This window comes from Crocuta crocuta, unplaced genomic scaffold, assembly GCF_008692635.1.
Source record: "Crocuta crocuta isolate KB4526 unplaced genomic scaffold, BGI_CrCroc_1.0 scaffold408, whole genome shotgun sequence".
NCBI lineage: Eukaryota > Metazoa > Chordata > Mammalia > Carnivora > Hyaenidae > Crocuta > Crocuta crocuta.
The window spans coordinates 1616631-1636078 of NW_027527444.1; the positions used below are offsets into that span (position 1 = coordinate 1616631).

Below are 19448 nucleotides of genomic sequence, written 5' to 3' on the forward strand. Positions count from 1 at the left end.
TGGCTAGAGGCTCGATGCCCCTCTCGCGGCCTCTCCGGAGCAGGGCTGCCTGGTCGTGGGGAGCCCCGAGTGCAGGATGGCTGGGGGTGCGCTGTGTGACCCAAGAAGGAAGACCCTAAGGAGCCCTGTTCGCGCTTTGTGCAGATGGGTGAGTGGCGGTGCCAGGCCGGGCCCAGTGCGGGGCGCGTGTCTGCTCCATGCTGGGGGGGGGGGGGCATCCCGTGGGGCCGGCCTGGGAACCCCATCTCTGGAGGGAGGGATGCCGCGTGCGCCCTGGGCTGTGAGCCCTCCCTGCGGGGCTGCTTCTCCCCTCGGGGCCTCAGGATCCTCTTGGGCCGGGCGGTGGGGCGGGTGACGCTGCCGCGGGCCGGGTGCGGGGCTAGAAATTGTTGGATGGGGGAGGGGCCCGTCGGTGACCACGGGCAGTGCCCAGGTGCCACCTGTGTCAATGCCCCTCGTGACGGCAGACGCCCGTGCCCCGGCGGGCTCCCTCTGATCGCCTTTTCTCATTTTCAGGTTCCCGGGGTTCCCCAGTTTCCTCTGCTTTCGCATTGCAGCTGCTGCTATTTGGGGGCCGAGGAGGCACCCAGAAGCCTGCTGCTTATCGCCGAGTGGGGGTGCTCAGCCTCGGGGCTGGGGGCGCGGGGCCAGAGCGTCCCTTCCTGCAGGGACTCGGGCGCGTCCCACCTCCTGCTCCTGCCTGCGTGTCCCCTGCGTGTCCCCCGCGTGTCTGTCCCCGCTGAGAACCTGTGCCCTGGGGGGCCGTGTGGTGGCCACTGTTCAGGAGCTCAGCGGATGTGGTTACTCCTGGCCGTGGTTCCCGGACCACTTGCTGGAGTCCTTTCCCTCCCTTCCCCCCTTCACCCCCTTCCCCCCTCACCCCAGCGCCGAGGGAAGTGAGCACCCTTCTCTGTCCCCCGTCCACCTTCCATGTTTGCCGAGGAGCCGCCAGTGGCTGCGTGGTGTAGACGGATAGTGGTGGTGGAGGCAGGCCTGCCCTGCTCAGTCCCCAGTGTGTGTGGGGGGCGGCAACGGTCCCCTCAGGGTCATGAGGGCTCCGTGAGAGAGCACCCACGCCTGGTGCCAGCCCCGTGCTGCCCGTGTGTTACCTTCCTCGATTTCCTTACAGACCTCGTGGGCCCCGTGCTCGTGGGCCCCGTGCTCGTGGGACTTGAGGGATGAGGGGCTAGGAGTCTGGAGAAGACACGTGATTTGCCTTCCGGCCTCAAAGCCAGCAGAGAAGCGCGTGAGCCCCGCGCGGGCTGTCGCTCTGGGCCAGTGCGAGGCCTGGGAAGAGCCGCGCGGCGGGGTCGGCGTGCGGGGAGCGCTGGGTGGGTGATGGGCCCCGGCCGTCCAGGGGCAGCGGGGGCTTCACCAGGGGGCCGTTCCCGCCGGGCAGCTCCGTTCTCAGCAGCCTGCCTGCGTCCACACGGGGCCTGTCGAGCCTGGAGGGTAGAGTCCAAGCCCCGGGGAAAGCTGTAGTCGTAGGCTGAGGCGCAGCCTGATAGAATGAGGGTCTAGAAGTGCAGCCGGGCAGAGCGAAGGCTCCGGTGCTGGCCTGGTCAGGGGTGTGCCGGGCTCCGGGACCCAGCGATTCTGTCACGTGTGTGTGCAGCACACGTGTGGCTGTGCCCCTGGTAGCGGTGCCCAGAAGCCTAGGCAGGAGCCGAGCACGAGAGAGAGAGAGGCCAGGGCCCCGGCCCGGGCACGCATGCTTCCCGCTGCGGCGCCTCCATCGTGTGTCTCGGTGCAGGAAGGTGCCAGCTGGTGGGGGGCATCCAGGCGGGGGTTGAGCACGGCAGGTGTGTGTTCAGAGGCGGAGGAACAGGGTGGGCGCTTACGGGCCAGCGGGGTGAGACCAGGGGCTGGTCCTCTGTAAGTCTGTTGAGATTCCTGGCTCAGAATTTCTCACGCCCGAGCATGGCTTGGAGCGCCCTCCTGGGGTGAGGCCCGGGGCCGGGAGCCTGTGCTTCTGCCCTCCACAGCAGCGCCTGGGGGTCACACGTTTAATACACTTGGATTTGGCTCCGCGTCTCCTTCCTCACGAGGGCAGAGTCCATTAGGGAAGTGAGGGGTTAGAGACGCAGGCGCCTGCGCGGGGAGGCCCTTCCTCTGGCCTCCACTCCCTGTGTCTCGCTGAGGGGGCTGCCTCTTCAGCAAGTCTTAGTTCACCGGAGCCCCTCCTCAATCACGTGCTGTTGCCCTGTTGTTAAAAATCCAACTTGGGCGGGGGGTGCCTGGGTGGCTCAGTCAGTTAAGCGTCCGACTTCGGCTCAGGTCATGATCTCACAGTTCATGGGTTCGAGCCCCGTGTAGGGCTCTGTGCTGACAGCTCAGAGCCTGGAGCCTGATTCAGATTCTATATCTCCCTCTCTCCCTGACCCTCCCTTGCTCATGCTCGCTCTCTCTCAGAAATAAATAAAACATTAAAAAAATAAAAAAAAAATTCAACTTGAGGGCGCCTGGGTGGCTCAGTTGGTTGGGCATCTGGCTTTGGCTCCAGTTATGATCTCACAGTTCATGGGTTCGAGCCCCATGTCGGGCTCTGTGCTGACAGCTTGGAGCCTAGAGCCTGCTTCAGATTCTGTGTCTCCCTCTCTCTCTCTCTGCCCCTCCCCTGCTCATGCTCTGTCTCTGCGCCCCTCTCACCCCACCTCACACTGCGTCTCTCTCTCAGGAATGAGTGAACATTAAAAAAAACTAAAAAAAAAAAAATCAACTTGGAGACATAGTTTACTTATAATAAAATAAACCCTTTTCAAGTACAGTTTGAAGAGATTTGACAGGTTTACATATCCGTGTAATCACCACAGTTAAGATACAGAACACGACTGTCACCTGTACAAGGTCCCTGTCCTCTCCCCGGCCGTCCCTGTCCCTCAGCTCCAGCGGCTGGAGAGCACTGACCTTTCTGTCACTGCAGATCAGACTGGACTTTCTAGGGATGCGTGTGAGTGGAATCCTACGGCGTGTGCTCTGTTTCTGGCTCCTTTCAATCATTCATGCTTTTAAGTTGCAGCTTAACTTGCTCATTCCTTTTTGCCCCAATTAGTGTCTGCTGTATGATACACCACAGCGTGTCCTTCCCCCGCCGATGTCACTTGGGTGGTTTCTAGTTTCTGGCTGCCACAAAACTGCTCTGAACGTCTGGGTACAAGTCTGTGGATATGTTTTCTTCCCTTTGGTAAACACACAGGAGTGCGACTGCTTTATCATATGATAAGTGTTTGTTTAACTTTACTTATTTATTGAGACAGGTGAGCAAGGGGCAGAGAGGGAGGGAGGGAGGGAGGGAAGGAGGGGGAGAGAGAGAGAGAGAGAGGGAGAAGCAGAGCTCACCTGGGCCTCGTGTTTTTACCCAGAGCAGGGCTCCTGTTCACCTGATGTGGGACTTGAACTCATGAACTGTGAGATCATGACCTGAGCCAAAGTCAGATGCTTAACCACTGAGCCCCCCAGGCGCCCTGTTTATAAAGACGACCAGACGGTCCCCAAAGTGGTTGTGCTGTTTACACTTCCACCGATGATGTAGAAGAGTTTCATTTGTTCATATCCTAATGTGAACTTGGTGTGTAATGGATTTAATTAGTATGATTCTAGTACAAGTGCTGTCGATTGTCTTTTCATGGACTGGTCACTTGTATGTCTTCTTTTGTGAAATGTGTGAATTTTTTGACTTTTTAAAATTGGTTTATCTTATTGAGTGATAAGAGTTCTTTTTATATTCCAGATACAAGTGCTTTGTCAGGTATGTGTATTGCAAATATTTTTTTCCCAGTCTGTGGCTTGTCCTTTTATTTTCTCAATGGTATTTATTAATTTAATTTGATTTTTTAAAGTAATCTCTACCCCCGTGTGGGGCTCAAGCTCACAACCCCGAGATCAGGAGTTGCATGCTCCACTGACTGAGCGGCCACATGCCTTTCTTAGTGGCATCTTTGGAGAACGGAAATTTTTAATTTTGTGAAGCCCAGTCCATTTTTATCATGCTTTTTTATGTACTACGAAAGAAATTTTTTGCCTACATCAAAGTCATGAAGATTAAAAAGCCAAATTTTCCTGGAGGTTCTCTGTAGTTCTAGCTCTTACATTTAAGTCTGATCCACTTGAGTTACATGGTGCATGTGAAGTTTGGTGATGAGGAGGCGCCCGTGTCCCCCTGTGGGCGTCAGATTTTCTAGCGTCGTTTCTTGAAAAAGATCATTCCTTCCCTATTGAAGTGCCTTGGCAACGTTGTCTAAAATCACTTGACCACATATATACAGGGCCGTTTTTATTATCCTGTGAGTGAAAAATGGATCTTACATATTATTTCTCTGAAGGCAGCTCAAGATCTTGCAGTGCTTCTAAAGTATTATAATGAACATTCACGTTCATACTCTGGTGAATTATTTTTTAATTAAAAAATCCATTACAGAGATATGACAAATACTTGCAGTAACCCTAGCCCGGGTCCTGGACTGGAGGGATAAAAATGCTATACAGACTATTAATAGGTCAAGTGACAAAATTGGAAGAGGAATAAGAGATTAGGTAAAACTCTTGCATTCACATAAGTTTATGAAGTTGACAGTTATATTCTGGTAACTTAAGAGAATATTCCGGTTTTTAATAGATACAGTCCTAAGCATTTAGGAGTAAAGGACCATGATGTACATCATTTACTCTCAAATGATAGAGAGAGAGAGAGAGAGAGAGAGAGAGAGAGAGAGTGTGTGTGTGTGTGTGTGTGTGTGTGTGTGTAGAATGATTGAGTGCAAATGATAGAGCAGATGTGGTAAAGTGTTAGCAGGTAAATCTGAATAAAGGTGTATTACTTTTTCTACCTTGAAATTACTTATTTCCAAGTATTTTTTTTTCAAATAAAAAATTCATTATATCAACTTGTTGAATATTTGCCTTTTCTAAAAAAGCAGGATTATATGTGTTAAAATAGTCATTAACTGATTTTTTTTTAAAAATAAAAAGCTAGGTTACTGTGCTTATCTTGGTTGAAATGTAAATAGATATTTACTTGAAAAATAAATGGCCATTCTAGCTGTAACCTACTAAATTTTTTATGTATTAAATTTTTTTTAATGTGTATTTTTGAGAGAGAGACAGAGACAGAGTGTGAGGGGCAGAAAGAGAGGGAGACACAGAATCTGAAGCAGGCTCCAGGCTCTGAGCTGTCAGCACAGAGCCTGAAATGGGGCCCGAACCATGTGATCATGACTTGAGCCGAAGTCGGATGCTTAACCAACTGAGCCACCCAGGCGTCCCATACATTTTTAAATGTATTTTATGTGGTGGCATATGTTGTAAATTCTTTCTGTGAAATCCAGCTCTGAGTTCTATTGGGTAAACTGGCCTATTTTGAAATTTTCAATGATACTTTCTATTTCCTTATAATATCTTTAAGTATCTAGTTTGATTGATGTGTTATAACATTATTACAGAGCCTTTGTATGTGTTAGTCAGGAAGACAGAATCACTGTTAAGTTCAGGCCTCACTCCAGGGATTTAATGTTAGTCCAACTTTGTTTTACCAAGTATTGTTTTGTATTTAATCTCTTTTCTGCCACAACAAAATCAACAGAAGAAGCCTTATAATCTGCAGGATAGAGATGATCTGTTCTAGAGAAGAAATGGGGAAGGATTTAGGGTGAAATCAGTATAGCCAGTACATTCTGATAAAGTGATGCTTAGTTGACCTGATCAATGAGAGCCATCCTATCCATTGGCTGTGGTCATTAAGACTCATTTTGTCCACTTGCAATGGACAGTGAGAGCTATCTTGTCTACTCTGTGATGGTCAGTATGAACCATCTTGTCCACTTGGCTTGGTCAGCGAGAACCATCTTGTCTGTTTGCCATGGTCAACGGAAGCTATCTTCTCCACTTAACTGTGGTCAGCGAGAGCCATGTATTCATTTACCATGGTTAACAAGAGCCATCTTGTCCACTTACCATGGTCGATGAGAGCCATTTTGTGGCCATTTACTGTTATTAAGGAGACACATGTTGTTTGCTTGCTGTGGTCAGTGAGAGACCTCTTGTCCACAGGGAGGTCCCATTGGTGGTTTATCTCACCACTTGTTACTTTGAGTGTCTTAATTGACTTAGTTCAGGGACTTGCTTTTCTTCATTTCTAGTCCTACAGTGAAGTTTGAATACACATGTACACACAGTATATTCTACGTCAGTGTATCTCATTACAACCTGGATCCAGACTACCCCTAATTTAGTCTTTTCAGTTCTGCTCTTTTATTATCTATTTATTATCTTTTATTATCCTCTTCCACATTTCTGTCATTTGTTAAGTATTTTCTGAGCTTATGACATTACTTTCTAAATTTTCTGACTTCCCCAGAATCTTCTTGATGAACAGAGCTACCTTGAATCTTACCATTATTCATGCTGGTATTTTCTTCAGGATTCCCTGTGTAGCATAGTTTTAAAGTTCACTGTTTTTGACCATATTAACTGTGGTGATCTAGACAGACTATAATGACTGTATGGATGGAGCTCCAGTCCATGATTTTGAGCTCATGTTTGTTTCCCAATGAGGACATCCTAATTCCAGATAATAAGCAAAGCAATGGAAGAGAGTTGGTTGTCTGTCTTTTACCTGTCAGAAAATTCTTGGTTGATAGTATTGGCTATTCAGTTAAAAGCAGTTCATGTCTTCTGACAGCCGTTTAAGGAGAGAAGAGACTCACACTGTAACCCTGTTCACCACACTGAGGTGGGCCCTGGGGAGCCCATGGACGACCCGGCTTCCTCAGGAGCCCTCAGGGCACCGCCGTGACACGGCCGTGGAGCAAGGCTCTGTGGTAGTCTTAACCTGGAAAGGTTTTAAAAGAGTTGTCTGTGGTAGGATTTAAGAGATAAAAGTAAGTGAAAAACAATAACCAAAAACGAAGCACCTCATTAAAAGCACACTTAAAAATGTCTGATTTCAGGCAGCCGTGGTCCTTGCCCCTCCCCCAGCTCTTGCTTAATTCTTCCCCAATATAAGCTGAGTTCTTTCCAGAAAATAGTCGGCTGGTCTGACCAGCATTTATATTTACTTTTTACAATTTAAGTTCAAATTAGTTAACATACATAGTAGTCTTGGCTTCAGGAGTAGAACTCAGTGATTCATCGCTTCCATGTAACACCCAGTGCTCATCCCAACACGTGCCCCCTTCCTGCCCACCCCCCATCCCGCGCGCCTCCACCCACCTCCCCACCAGCAACCCTCAGTCTGTTCTTTGTATTTAAGAGTCTCTTACGGTTTGCCTCCCTCTCTGTTTTCATCTTATTTTCCTTCCCTTCCCCTGTGTTCATCTGTTTTGTTTCTTAAACTCCACTCATGAATGAAGTCATATGATACTTATCTTTTTCTCTGACTGACTTATTTTGCTTAGCACAATACCCCCTAGTTCCATCCACGTTGTTGCAAATGGCAAGATTTCCTTCTTTTCCATTGCCGACTACTACTCATTCACATCATCTTTATCCATTCATCCGTTGATGGACATTAGGCCTCTTTCCATACTTTGGCTATTGTCGATAGTGCTGTTATAAACATTGGGGTGCATTTTGAATCAGCATTTTTGTATCCTTTCTGACCAGCATTAAGAAAGTGAGGTCAGTTGCTATTTGAGGCTTGTTCTAGGATATGATGACCAAAATATCAGGAATGCTTTTGAGTCATGACTCATTCATTCATTCAGAGAGAGCATGAGCAGGGGAATAGCAGAGAGAGAAGAAAGAAAGAATCGTAAGCAGGCCCCCCACTGTCAACACAGACCCCAGTGTGGGGCTCCAGCTCTTGAACCATGAGATCATGACCTGAGCCAAAATCAGCAGTGAATTGTTTAACCAAGACTGAGCCACCCAGGTGCCCCACGGAGTCGTGGGCACCCGAGCTGAGTCTGAGCTGTCAGCACAGAGCCTGACCAGGGCTCGAACTCACCAACTGCGAAATCATGACCTGAGCTGAAGTTGGCGCTTAACTGACTGAACCACCCAGGCGCCCCCTGTTGTGATTCTTAACAGCAAACAGATATGCAGTTTGTGTCATTGCAGGTGATGACACCTCTCTGAAAGGAGATGGGGTCAGAACACCCTCGTTTTACTTCATTCAGGATTGCCCTCAGGTCTGTCCAGGGCTTGGCCCGGCAGGTCTCATGTTCGGGTGGTGTTGTGCATGAGCGTCAGTGCCCAGGGTGACCCCGAGCTCAGTGTTTCTGCAGCTGCAGCTGTGGTGGATGCGCCCACCCCCCTGCCCCGCCCCTCTCTGACAGGAACCAGATCCTCTTGTTTCTGGGAGATTTCTCCCCAAGGTGATGGAGAGCAACAGTGATGATTCATGACACTGGGCCTGGGACAAGATGTTGCTTGAAAGATCTAGGTTTGCAGCTTGCCTGACAATCTCTGTGTGTGGGAGGGCGTCTGTAGAAGGTTCTGTGTGGGCGGGGTGTCCGTAGAAGGTTCTGTGTATGTGTGGGCAGGGGTGTCCATAGAAAGTTCTGTGTGTGTGTGGGCAGGGGCACCCGTAGAAGGTTCTGTGTGTGTGTGGGCAGGGCATCCGTAGATGGTTCTGTGTGGGCAGGGTGTCCGTAGACAGTTCTTTGTGGGCAGGGTGTTGGTAGAAGGTTCTGTGTGGGCAGGGGTGTTCTAGAAGGTTCTGTGTATGTGTGTGGGCAGGGCATCCGTAGACGGTTCTGTGTGGGCAGGGGTGTCTGTAGAAGGTTCTGTGTGGGTATGGGTGTCCGTAGAAGGTTCTGTGTGTGTGTGTGGCCAGGGGCGCCTGTAGAAGGTTCTGTGTGTGTGTGGGCAGGGAGTGCCCGTAGAAGGTTCTATGTGTTTGTGGGCAGGGGCGCCTGTAGAAGGTTCTCTGTGGTCAGGGGTGCCCGGAAGGTTCTCTGTGTGGGTAGTGGGTGCCCGTAGAAGGTTCTCTGTGTGGGCAGGGGGGCCCGTAAAAGGTTCTCTGTGTGGGCAGGGGTACCCGTAGAAGGTTCTGTGTGTGGGAGGGTGTCTGTAGATTGCCCCTTAAGAACTGGAAGAGCCAGTGGTCTGGGCTCCCTGGGGGCCGTGCCCACCGTGTCAGAGAACACTGAAGCGCACAGGTGAGGACTGGCTGTGTGGGGGGATTCTGGGGAAGAAAGCCCTCTGGTGGCTTATGTCACATGCATATTACTAGATTCTGCCTGAGGAGGGGTCCTCTGCGTAGGGGGTGTGCAGTGCACAGTGTTGCTTTCCTTCCAGCACAAAGCAGAGAGCCATGTGGCCGGGTCAGCACCGCGGTGTTGGTTAGGGCTCTGGGCATCCACGCCGTTGCTCCCACTAGGGAGGCCGTGGACGCCTTAGCTCAGAATCAGCCCTCATTCCCGGCCTTGAAGGCCAAGCCCAGATCCTCTCTTATGTTGTACTGGGACTTCTGAAGGTGATGGAAAGTGCTAGCTGTGTCTGGTGGCTGCTTTCCGATGGGTGTCCCCGGCCCGCCCCCACCAGGGCCTGCTCAAAGCCCCCGCCCCTGGCAGTTCCGTCCAGCCCAGTGACTGCAGGCTGTGTTGCGAGTGGTGGGCGGCCTGCGGACAGGTCTCGAGGGTGACGTTTCTCTCTGCAGACGCTCGGGTGGAGATGGTGTGCGTCCCCAGGTAGGGGGACAGGTCACTGGTGGCCTCTCACGCGCCTGCTCCTTTTCCTGCCCTCTCTGATCTCACCTGTCCCACCCTGAGTCTAAGTGGTGCTGGGGTGGCTGTTGGGTTGACAAGAAGGCCAGTCTTTCTGCTCAGCATGAGGACAGCCGGTGTCAGGAAAGGGGTCACGTCAGGTGACCTGTAACCCGGGTCACCAGGGACAGGCAGGTGTGCTTCCCCGTCCTGGTCCATGTGGTGAGGGACTTATGTTCAGACAGGGCTCCCCGGTGGGGGGTCCTGCAGTTCTTCAGGGGGTTCAGGAGGAGTGGGGTTAGCGCTGATGTTTGGTGTCGCCGGACGGTCTTGAAGTAGGGCTTTCTGGCTCCAGGAAGGATAACTTTATTTTCCTTTTGTATAGTTTTCTCAAATGATATTTTCTGTAAAAATGTTGTCAGGATATCCTGACTTTTGTTTCATTGTCCTAAATATTACCCTGTGTCCTGAAAGAACACAATTTTGTCTTTCATCAACATCTGATAAGAGATTTAAGAGAGCTCCCCCTTCCTCCCCTTCCCATACAGGCTTCTGTCCGGCCGCTTAGCGGCATCTGAGAGTGATGGAGGGGGGCGGGCAGCCGGCTGTCGTTTCTCCGTAATCCCCACGGGTGCCCTTTCTCCCCAGCCTCTCTCCCCAGCCTCACCCCTCCAGGAAGCTTCAAGTATTAAAAGATTCCCCCATCCCAGTGATTATTAAGGCGAAGTAGCTAAAGATCCAGTGTTAATTTGACCTTAGATTATTCTAGCAAGTCAGTTTGGGGGTATAGATTGTTTTAGCCTCCTGGTCCTTGCAAAGCTCTTTCGTTGTCAAGGGAGCATGTGGAGCAGAACTGCTTTATGTTTTCACTTGGTGTAATAAGGGAAAGTGCAGAGAGGAGGACCTTCCGACGCGGGAGCAGAGGGCCCGTACGCTTCTGGATGGCACGGACCCCGCTTTGGTTCTCACTTCCTCGTGTCAGTTGAAGGGTGTCCCTCACAGAAGCGACGGGCTGGCCACTGGAATGGTGTGGGCGGGTGATTGCATCAAAGGAAACCCCTCTGCCTTGTGTCTTTTAGAATGTCGTTCTCTCGGGAGGCTCCACAATGTTCAGGGACTTCGGACGTCGACTGCAGAGAGATTTAAAACGAGTTGTGGACGCCAGACTGAGGCTCAGTGAAGAGCTCAGCGGTGGCCGAATCAAGGTAGGAGGTGTCCGCGCCCGAGCCGCCTGGCTGCGCTCCCTCCCCCAAAGCCTGTGCACACCCNCGCGCTCGAGGGCCGCTCTGCCTGAAGTCACTCCAATAGTGTCGGTAAGGCTGGTGTCCGTTCTGGGGTGCCGTCAGCCACCTGGTGCCCCGCTGACCCACCCCTGCCAGCACTGCCTTCATCTTGTGATGACCAGGATCCAGGGGGACAGGATCAGTGTAGGGGGGTGGGAGGGAGTCTGTTATGCCCTTCCGGAGTGTTCTCATTACACTGCAGTGCATTCCATTAGCGGGGGTTTCGGCGTGTCCTCCTTAGGTGACGTTGTTAAGGAGCTGCTGAGTTTCCTTGGGCTTCCCGGCAGGACTGGGCCCCGGTGGGGACGGGAGCAAACGCACGCCCTCTAGGCTGCCGGAATCGCTCTCTTGGCAGATTTCTCACAGTATTTGGGGGACACTTGGGATTAGGTCTGTGATACTAAAACATTTCGTTTGTTTGGTAAAAAAAAAAAAAAATCAGTTGGGTTAGTTGCTTGGATTTTTTTACTGTTTAAAATGCCTTTAGTTTTGTGAAAGTGGCCCCTCCTTGATGTGGGTGCTTTGCTCTCTGCGCGGCCCTGGGGGCAGGGGAGGGGGCTGGGGGGTTTGGGCTGAGACNNGGCTGGGAGGTCTGGGCCCAGAGCCTTCCTTCCCCAGGCCTGTGTGGCCGGTGCCGCCACAGAGGGACTGGAACGTCAGGGATGGGCCTGGAGCCTCAGCTGCGAGGAGGCCCCGCGTTGGTGGCACTCAGCGCCGAGTGTCCTCTTGACCGCGGAGAGGTTACTAGGCGACCAGTCATCTGCCCGGCTCGTCACCGTCCCTCGTTCTCCTTTGCAGCCTAAGCCGGTGGAGGTTCAGGTGATAACGCATCATATGCAGCGCTATGCGGTGTGGTTTGGAGGCTCCATGCTGGCCTCAACTGTAAGTCCTTTTCTAGATTGTTCTCTGTTTTCATTTCTGCGTTCCTTGTTGAGTTGGAATAGACGCTGTCCTGTGAAGGTTAAATAGTGTGCGGCTCTCAGCAGTCGCACTTTAAATCTGTGAGATATAAAAACTGCCTTAATGGTAATTCAGTCAGCGGCACTGCCCATCCTTCCTAGTTAGGGACGGCAGAGGGTATGGCCCAGCGACACCGAAAGTGACCTGGTGCATCCTGCCTTAATCGTGGATTCCAAAGGCTCGTCCAAGCAGCCATTACGCTCCGCACGTGGTACGAGCCAGTGAGCCGCTGGTGCAGGGCGAGCCCGTGCTGGCTCCGGGTGGAGGGTGAGCAGCTCAGGGCCCGCGGTGGCCCGGTCCCTGGGTCCCTAGGTCCCTAGGTCCCTAGCCGGGCGTCAGGGCGAGCCCTCACCTCCAGGGTGCCCTTTGCGTAGGGCTCGTGAGCCCCGCCTCCTCTCGGAAGGTGTCCGAGCCGCCCTAACCGCCGCCTCCCGCAGCCCGAGTTCTTTCAGGTGTGTCACACCAAGAAGGACTACGAGGAGTACGNCGGCCCGCGGAGCCGCCTGAGGGGGTGCGCCTGCCGCCCGAACGCCTGCTCCCCTTTCGGGGATGCAGAAGATGCACTTTCGGGGCCCCCAGAAGATGGCGCAGAACCGACCCCCAGGAAAGAACGGGGGCGCTGCACACCCTTTTCCCCCCGGCCTATTTTTGTAAATAAAATGTTATAAACTTGAAGTTCAAATTGATGTTTATATTTCCTATCATTTTGTATTCCCGGCACTCGGTGCGGTGGCCGGGCCCGAGCACGACCAGCCGTGTCCTGGGTGCTGTGAGCACGTGTCTGCTTGTGAGGCGTGTCCGGTGTGTCCGTGGGCAAACGGTGGAGCGGCAGGCGCTTCTGCCACGTGTTCGCTCGAAAATGACTACGCTTTATTGGAGTGACTGGAAGTTTCAACGCTAAACACTGTTGTACGAGACTCGTTACGGATAATGTATCTCTTCACTTTCCTGTTTGAACTTTCTGGAACTTTTCTGGAAGTCGCCGGTTTGCCGTTGGTGAGTGGTGACGAAGCGCTGCCGTGCGCCGTTGTAATAAAAGCGCTTCGACTCTTTATACGATTTCCTGTCGTGCTGTGGGGTCTCTCCGGTTTCCGCTGGGCCCGCGGGGGGTCTCCTTCCCGTCACTGCAGGGTCTGGGGGTTGGTACCGAGTTCCCAGGTGACGCGGCCCGCCTGCCGGCCGGCAGTGCCAGGGGCGCCCACGCGAGGGGCTTCGGGGGCGGGGGGGGACCCCGGAAGTGCCGTGGGCGCCCACGCGAGGGGCATCAGGGTGGAGCGGGGGCACCGGAAGTGCCGGGGGCGCCCACGCGAGGGGCTTCGGGGGCGGGGCGGGGACACCGGAAGTGCCGTGGGCTCCCACGCGAGGGGCATCAGGGAGGAGCGGGGACCCCGGAGGGGCTGGGNTTTTTAAACTGTTCTAAGTCACCAGGTAGGTTTTAGTCTCAGAAAACCTGCCTTCATAAAGAAACATTTAGTTTTATTGCTTAAATTCAGGGAACGACGTTGAGAACTACAGTAAAGTCCCTGCCACGCGCTCCGCGGGCCCCCCTTCCCCGTCTCCGCACTGGGGGTTGCGGACCCTGGGCTCTTCTCTGTGCCTCCGCTGCGACCCCGGGGCCTGCCGCTTCTCAGGAGCAGCGGGCTGTCCTGGGTTCTCGTGGTTTCCCAGCCACTCGGCCGCACCGGCCCGTCCGCCTTCTCGCACACCCGTGGCTTTCCACGCGGAACTTGCTAAGTGCGGGCCACGCGTGACCTTCATCTTAACAACAGCTCTGGGGAACGGGCGTCGCGGGGAACAGGCTCCCCATGTTCCAGATGGGGGGCCACGCGGAAAAGATGCACAGGTGGGAGGCAGGGAAGGTGTTACTCGGTCCAAAGTGTGCTTGCCTGACCTTGTATGAGGGGGAGCCGCCACCAGGCCGGTGGCCGGAGCCCCTGGAGTGATTTCATGAGACCCTGGAATACAGAGAGTTTGGACCCCTCCGCAGGGAGCTGGAAAACATTACCCCTCGGATCCAAATCCCTTGGTATGTCGTGCGTTCTAGGAAGCTACTGATACAGGATTTATAGCATGTTTTGACGTTGCGTTATTTTAATTTGTGTTCCTAACGTTTTGCCGATAATGTTTGGTCGTGTGCGTGTACTTTGTTGCATTTCACCAGGCAAGTAAGATAAAAGGGTTGTTGGAGCGCTTAGAGCCGTAATGGGCCCGTAGTAAGTGTTCAATAAATTTTAGCCTTTGGCATTTTGCTTATAAAGCATTTGTTATGTCCCGAGAGCCCCACTCATCACAACTGCATTAAAAAATAGTTTTGGTGAGGGAAAAGAATTTTCGGCTCATGAATTTGATGGCCTTGGGAACTTGCAGTAAGAAAATAGTTTTTAAAAAGATTTCCGCGTAGAGTTGTAGGATCTAAACCTCACCTGGCCTTTCCTTAGTATCGCTCAGCCGATAATAATTGAATCACTTTTATCATCCATACAAGAGCCGCCCCCTGCCGCCCGCACCACCGCCCAGCTCCGGCTGTGAGCGCCCTTTCATGACCACCTGGGACACCTCTGGTTTGGGTGATGCTGCCACGCAGGCCTGCTTCAGGTGAATGCACTGAGGTTGGGTGTCACGGCGTGGTCGCGGCGGCAGGGCGGGCGCTCTGAAGTGAGCGACCCCCCGAAGGCTCCCCTCGGGAGGGCCCGGCATCCCCTCTAGACGCAGCCTCCTCTCCCATCGAGCCAGCCAGCCCTTACCCATGCACCGGTGATGCCCTCTGGCCCTCCCTGGATTGAGGTCCTCAACAACTGGGGCGTAATCTTTGTAACCCCGGGGACCTGCCAACGCCTGGCACATGGTACGTGCCCAGTACATTTTGAGATAAATTCCTGTTCGCAGGAAGACCCCCCTCCCTGGTTTCTCCAGGCTGTGCATGCTCTGTACTAACCAGTGTTACGTGTTTGGGCAACCTCATGTCAAAGCTGGTTTTCGAGTGTCTAGGACATTGACTGTCGTTACCTTAAGACTTTTTTTTCCTTTAATTTCATTTAAATCCATTTATTTTGAGAGAGAGAGACAGAGAGAGAGCAGGGGAGGGGCGCAGAGAGAGGGAGAAAGAATCCCAAGCAGGCTCTGCACTGTCAGCACAGAGCCGGATGCGGGGCTCGAACTCACAAACCTTGAGATCATGACCTGAGCCGAAACCAAGAGTCAGATGCTTAACCTACTGAGCCACCCAGGTGCCCCTTAACCTTAGGACTTGTAATGATAGAAAAATCTCGATCCAAACAGTGACTTGGGAAGGTGTTCCGTGTGCCGAGAGGTGGGTGTGCAATGTTGAAACACGTCTTGGAAGATGGGCTTCCCTGAACGGTGGCTCCCGTCTGCACTGGAATCCACAAGAGTCTGGGGGGAGAAATTGCCCCGCACAAATCTTGAAGACCTAAGTATGTTTTATAGTAGGAATAGCCAGTTCATTCTCCAACTTAACTAATATGAATAACGAGCTCTTGTATGACTGAAGTACTGATCATTTTGTGATTAATTCGGTCTTTATGATCCCTCCATTCTATCTCATTTGTAAAAATTACAGCAGTGCCAAACAAGCTTGTGAGGTTAATCAAGTGCACAGCTTGTTTAAAACCACGAGAGAGCCCCGTTAAGAATATTTATCTGTTAAATAATTCTTTACTTAATTGAAGAATATTTCATAATGTTTCTTTTAAAAGTAGCTGTCAGGCTTGTTAAGTAGAAATATAAATTGATTGGCAAAATAATTGTGTGGGTCTCTGATTGGCGATTACATCAATTTCACATGGTCAGATGGAAATAAATCTTTTTAAAAAGGAGAAAAGAAACGATAGCTTGGTGTTGGCATCATGGGAGGATTTTTCTAATGTTAAGATGTTAGTTCCTTCTGTCCTGTGTTACATCTCAGAAGTAAGCGGCTATTTATTCCCTGGTTGACTTTTACCCTTGTGTTTTTAGCTTGGCGGGGGTGTTACAGATGATTTCTAGTTATTTGTGTGTGCACAAATCTATAGTAGTTCAATAGTATTTGCTACTAAAAATTTCAGAACTTTTTAATTGAATGTAACTTTAAATGATGAAAAAATTAATAATTAAAAACCTAAGGGCTTACGACGTCAAAATAGAAATGACATGTCCTGGCTGTGTTTACAGCATTAAGGGGTCAGACCAGCGGTAACAATTGATCGGAGCCCCATTTAATTCCCCCTTGGCTACATTAGCAGTTACTGTGGATACATAATGAATAGCTTCCCACCAGGTACCCTTTGACATTGAGTGACCTTTCTTCAAGTTCTGGTTTGTGCTTGGCAATGGTGCCAGAGGATGCAGTGTTTCTGCGAGGTGCCTTTCGTGTCACTCGCTCAGCACGGGGCGGCGGGGCTGGGGGACGAGGCGGAGGGCAGGTGGTCCGAGATCCCCAGTTCATACCCGGGCACGGCGCCTGGCCGCCGGCCGGTCCAGTTAGTCCGGGTTTCCCTTCTCTGCCTGCACGCCCAGTGAGCTAGCGGCGACGCGGCGGGGACTCCGGGGTGGTGGCGCCCTGCGGTGCTGAACGTCCCGGAAGAGGAGCTTGCTGAAAAGAGAAGAAGTTGGAGACGGCCGTGGGGACTCTGTCGTGGGAAGGAAATGACATGAGAGCGTGGTGCTCTCGCCGCACAACTCCGGGAGGGCCCTTTAGGCTGCCGGCTATGGAAACCACACCCTCTGTTTTTGCGACCCATCCTTCTGGCCTCTAGTTTCTTGGGGTTTTTTTTGTTTTTGTTTTTAACTTTTAAGCTTGTATATTTATTTTGAGAGAGAGACAGTAAGCAGGGGAGGGGCAGAGAGAGAGGGCGAGAGAGAGAATCCCAAGCAGGCTCTGCACTGTAAGTGAGGAGTCTGACACGGGGCTTGAACTCACGAACCGTGAGATCATGCCCTGAGCCGAAACCCAGAGTCAGATGCTTAACCGACTGAGCCACTCAGGTGCCCCTCAAGTTGTTTTTAACCCGGGAAAAGCCGTCATCTGTTGATGGTTGCTGGGTTCTGGGTGTTCTGCTAAGGCCCCCATTTTGTCACTGCACAGGCTACGTGCCTGTGAGCCATGGTGAGAAGGGGTCCGGGAACAGGTCACAAGGGTGGCTTTCAGGGCAGCACCAATGCCTGCTGTGGAAGGCAGCGAGGACGTAAGGGTGTCCAAGATGGGGGGGAATAAGAGTTTTGGTCTTTTTCTAATAAAGCCCTTAAGTAAAGAGGGATGATGAGATTTGCACAGACACGCCCGGGAGGTTCTGCCCAGAGCTGTAGCTGTTCTCGAGTCCTGAGCGGACCTGGAGCCGCGGAGGTGACGTCGGCTGGACGTGAGTGCTGCTCGGGGGCTTACTAACGGGCGGCTCCAGCGCGGTCATATACATGAAGGTCAAAGTCTTAGGTCTTACTCTGTAAAACAGCGGGTTTTGATGAGGGGTGTCAGAAGGGAATCAGAAATCAGAATAGCCAGATACTATGATCTGTGGATGAAGGTAGGGAATGGACTTTTTGAAGTTCAGGATGATAAAATCTATAGCTTAGTGGATGCAGTTTTCAGTGTAAAAGCTGAAAGATAATTTCTCTTGCTGTTTTTAGGAATAGTAGGTCTTTCTGCATTCCTAACCCGCTGCTTTATTTCTTTTGCAGAAAAAGAGCTGCTGTGATTTGCCCATTACCAGTGATATTTGAGAGCTGACAAAGAACTTAGGATAACATCATGGTATAGAGAAAGTACTCCTAATAATAATTAGAAATAACTGATCTAGGGAAATAAGTAGTAGCTGTAAAGGCACAAACGACTCAGTGATATTTTCCACTGACGTTTCTCATCTCAGTTGGGCTAGTATATGAACTTGCTTTTCTGATTATGTAGCCATTTTCTTGAACTGAATTCGTATGTTTTAACATTTATTCATTAGGTCTTATGTCCACAGTAAATTAAACTTTATAGGTAATTGAAACATTATTGCATGATATAATTACAGCTCTCTGAATTAAAGTTTAAGAATGTTACTGCAATAAGACATACAACTTAAATGTCCGCTAACGGCAAAGATTAATAGCATTGTAAACTTTCTAGAAATACGGAGCTCATGACCTGGTTGACTGTTGAGTACCTTTTTTAAATTAAGTTTTTTAAAGCTTTTTATTTTTTATTTTTTTATTTCTGAGAGAGACAGCATGAGCAAGGGAGGGTCAGAGAGAGAGGGAGACACAGAATCTGAAACAGTCTCCAGGCTCTGAGCTAGCTGTCAGCACAGAGCCTGATGCGGGGCTCGAACCCACAAACCGTGAGATCATGACCTGAGCCGAAGTTGGACGCTTAACCGACTGAGCCACCCAGGCGCCCCATTAAAGATTTTTTTTTTTTTTAAAAACGTAATTCCTATACCCAACATGAGGCTCAAACTTAAAACCCTGAGATCAAGAGTTGCACGCTCTCCCAGCCGAGTGAGCTGCCCCTCTGTGATTAAGTTTTTAATTTTAATCCCAGTGTAGTTAACATGCAGTGGTATATTAGCTTCAGGTGTGCAGAATGGTGATTCAGCAATTCTACACCTTCTTCCCTGCTCATCCTAATGCGCGTACTCAATCCCTATCACCTTACACCTTATTTCATGCAGCCCCCCCTCCCTCCGTCTCCTCTGGTAAGAGTCTGTGTCTTGGTTTGTCTCTCTTTTTTCATTTGTTCGTTTCTTAAATTCCATGTATGAGTGACATCACATGGCATTTATTTTTCTCTGACTTACTTCGACAATTGAGTAACTTTTATTTAAATGTTTATTTTTGAGAGAGAGTGAGAGCAAGCAGGGGAGGGGTGGAGAGAGAGGGAGAGAGAATCCCAAACAGGCTCCAGGCTCTGAGCTGTCAGCCCAGAGCCCGATGCGGGGCTCGAACTCACGAATCTCGGAATCATGACCTGAGCTGAAGTCGGACGCTCACCTGACTGAGCCCCCCAGGCGCCCCAGACAATTGAGTAGCTTTTAAAAGAGCCAGGAAGCTCTTGTGTGGAGACTTGATGAACAGTCTTGTTTCTAGGTGGGAGCGTGCTCTGTAACAGAGTGCCGGCCCCAAACCACGTGTGGTGATGTGTGCGATGCATTGGGGCACCAGTGTCCTGAAAAGTTACGTTCACAGTGTGGGTAAGTCTGGGTGCCTGATCTTGTGACACTGTGGGGAATTAGCTTCATGACAATGGACGTGGAGTAACAATATTGATAGGGCTTAATAGCCACAACCCAAGGCAGGTTGTCAGGGTTTTTGTTTTTCGCTTTTCCTTAAAAAAAAAAAAAAAAAAAAAAGGAAGTCATTAATACATGCACACAAAAGGCTATCCATTTTTGAGCATATAGTTTTTTCTGAAATCTGAAACTCCTCCTTCACCATAGAGTGCTCTGGAAAGCCGTGGGCTTTAAACTGTCTATTCAGTCCCTGCCCAGAAGTGAATGCTCGTGGCCAGTTTGAGCAGAGCAGGAAAGCGGCTGGCTGTCCTTACCCCAGTGCCAGAGATGGTTTGTGTGATGGCAAAGTGCAG

General features: G+C 51.1%; 1 protein-coding gene across 1 annotated transcript in view; it reads left to right on the forward strand.

The window, feature by feature from the left end:
• Positions 1–19448, forward strand: part of ACTR3B (actin related protein 3B) — a 58174-nt gene that overhangs the window by 34652 nt on the left and 4074 nt on the right. Inside the window, exons 8-10 of the mRNA XM_077761641.1 lie at positions 10724–10849; positions 11726–11809; positions 12325–12398. Coding sequence (XP_077617767.1) covers positions 10724–10849; positions 11726–11809; positions 12325–12398 — 284 coding nt within the window. The remainder of the gene's footprint in view (positions 1–10723; positions 10850–11725; positions 11810–12324; positions 12399–19448) is intronic.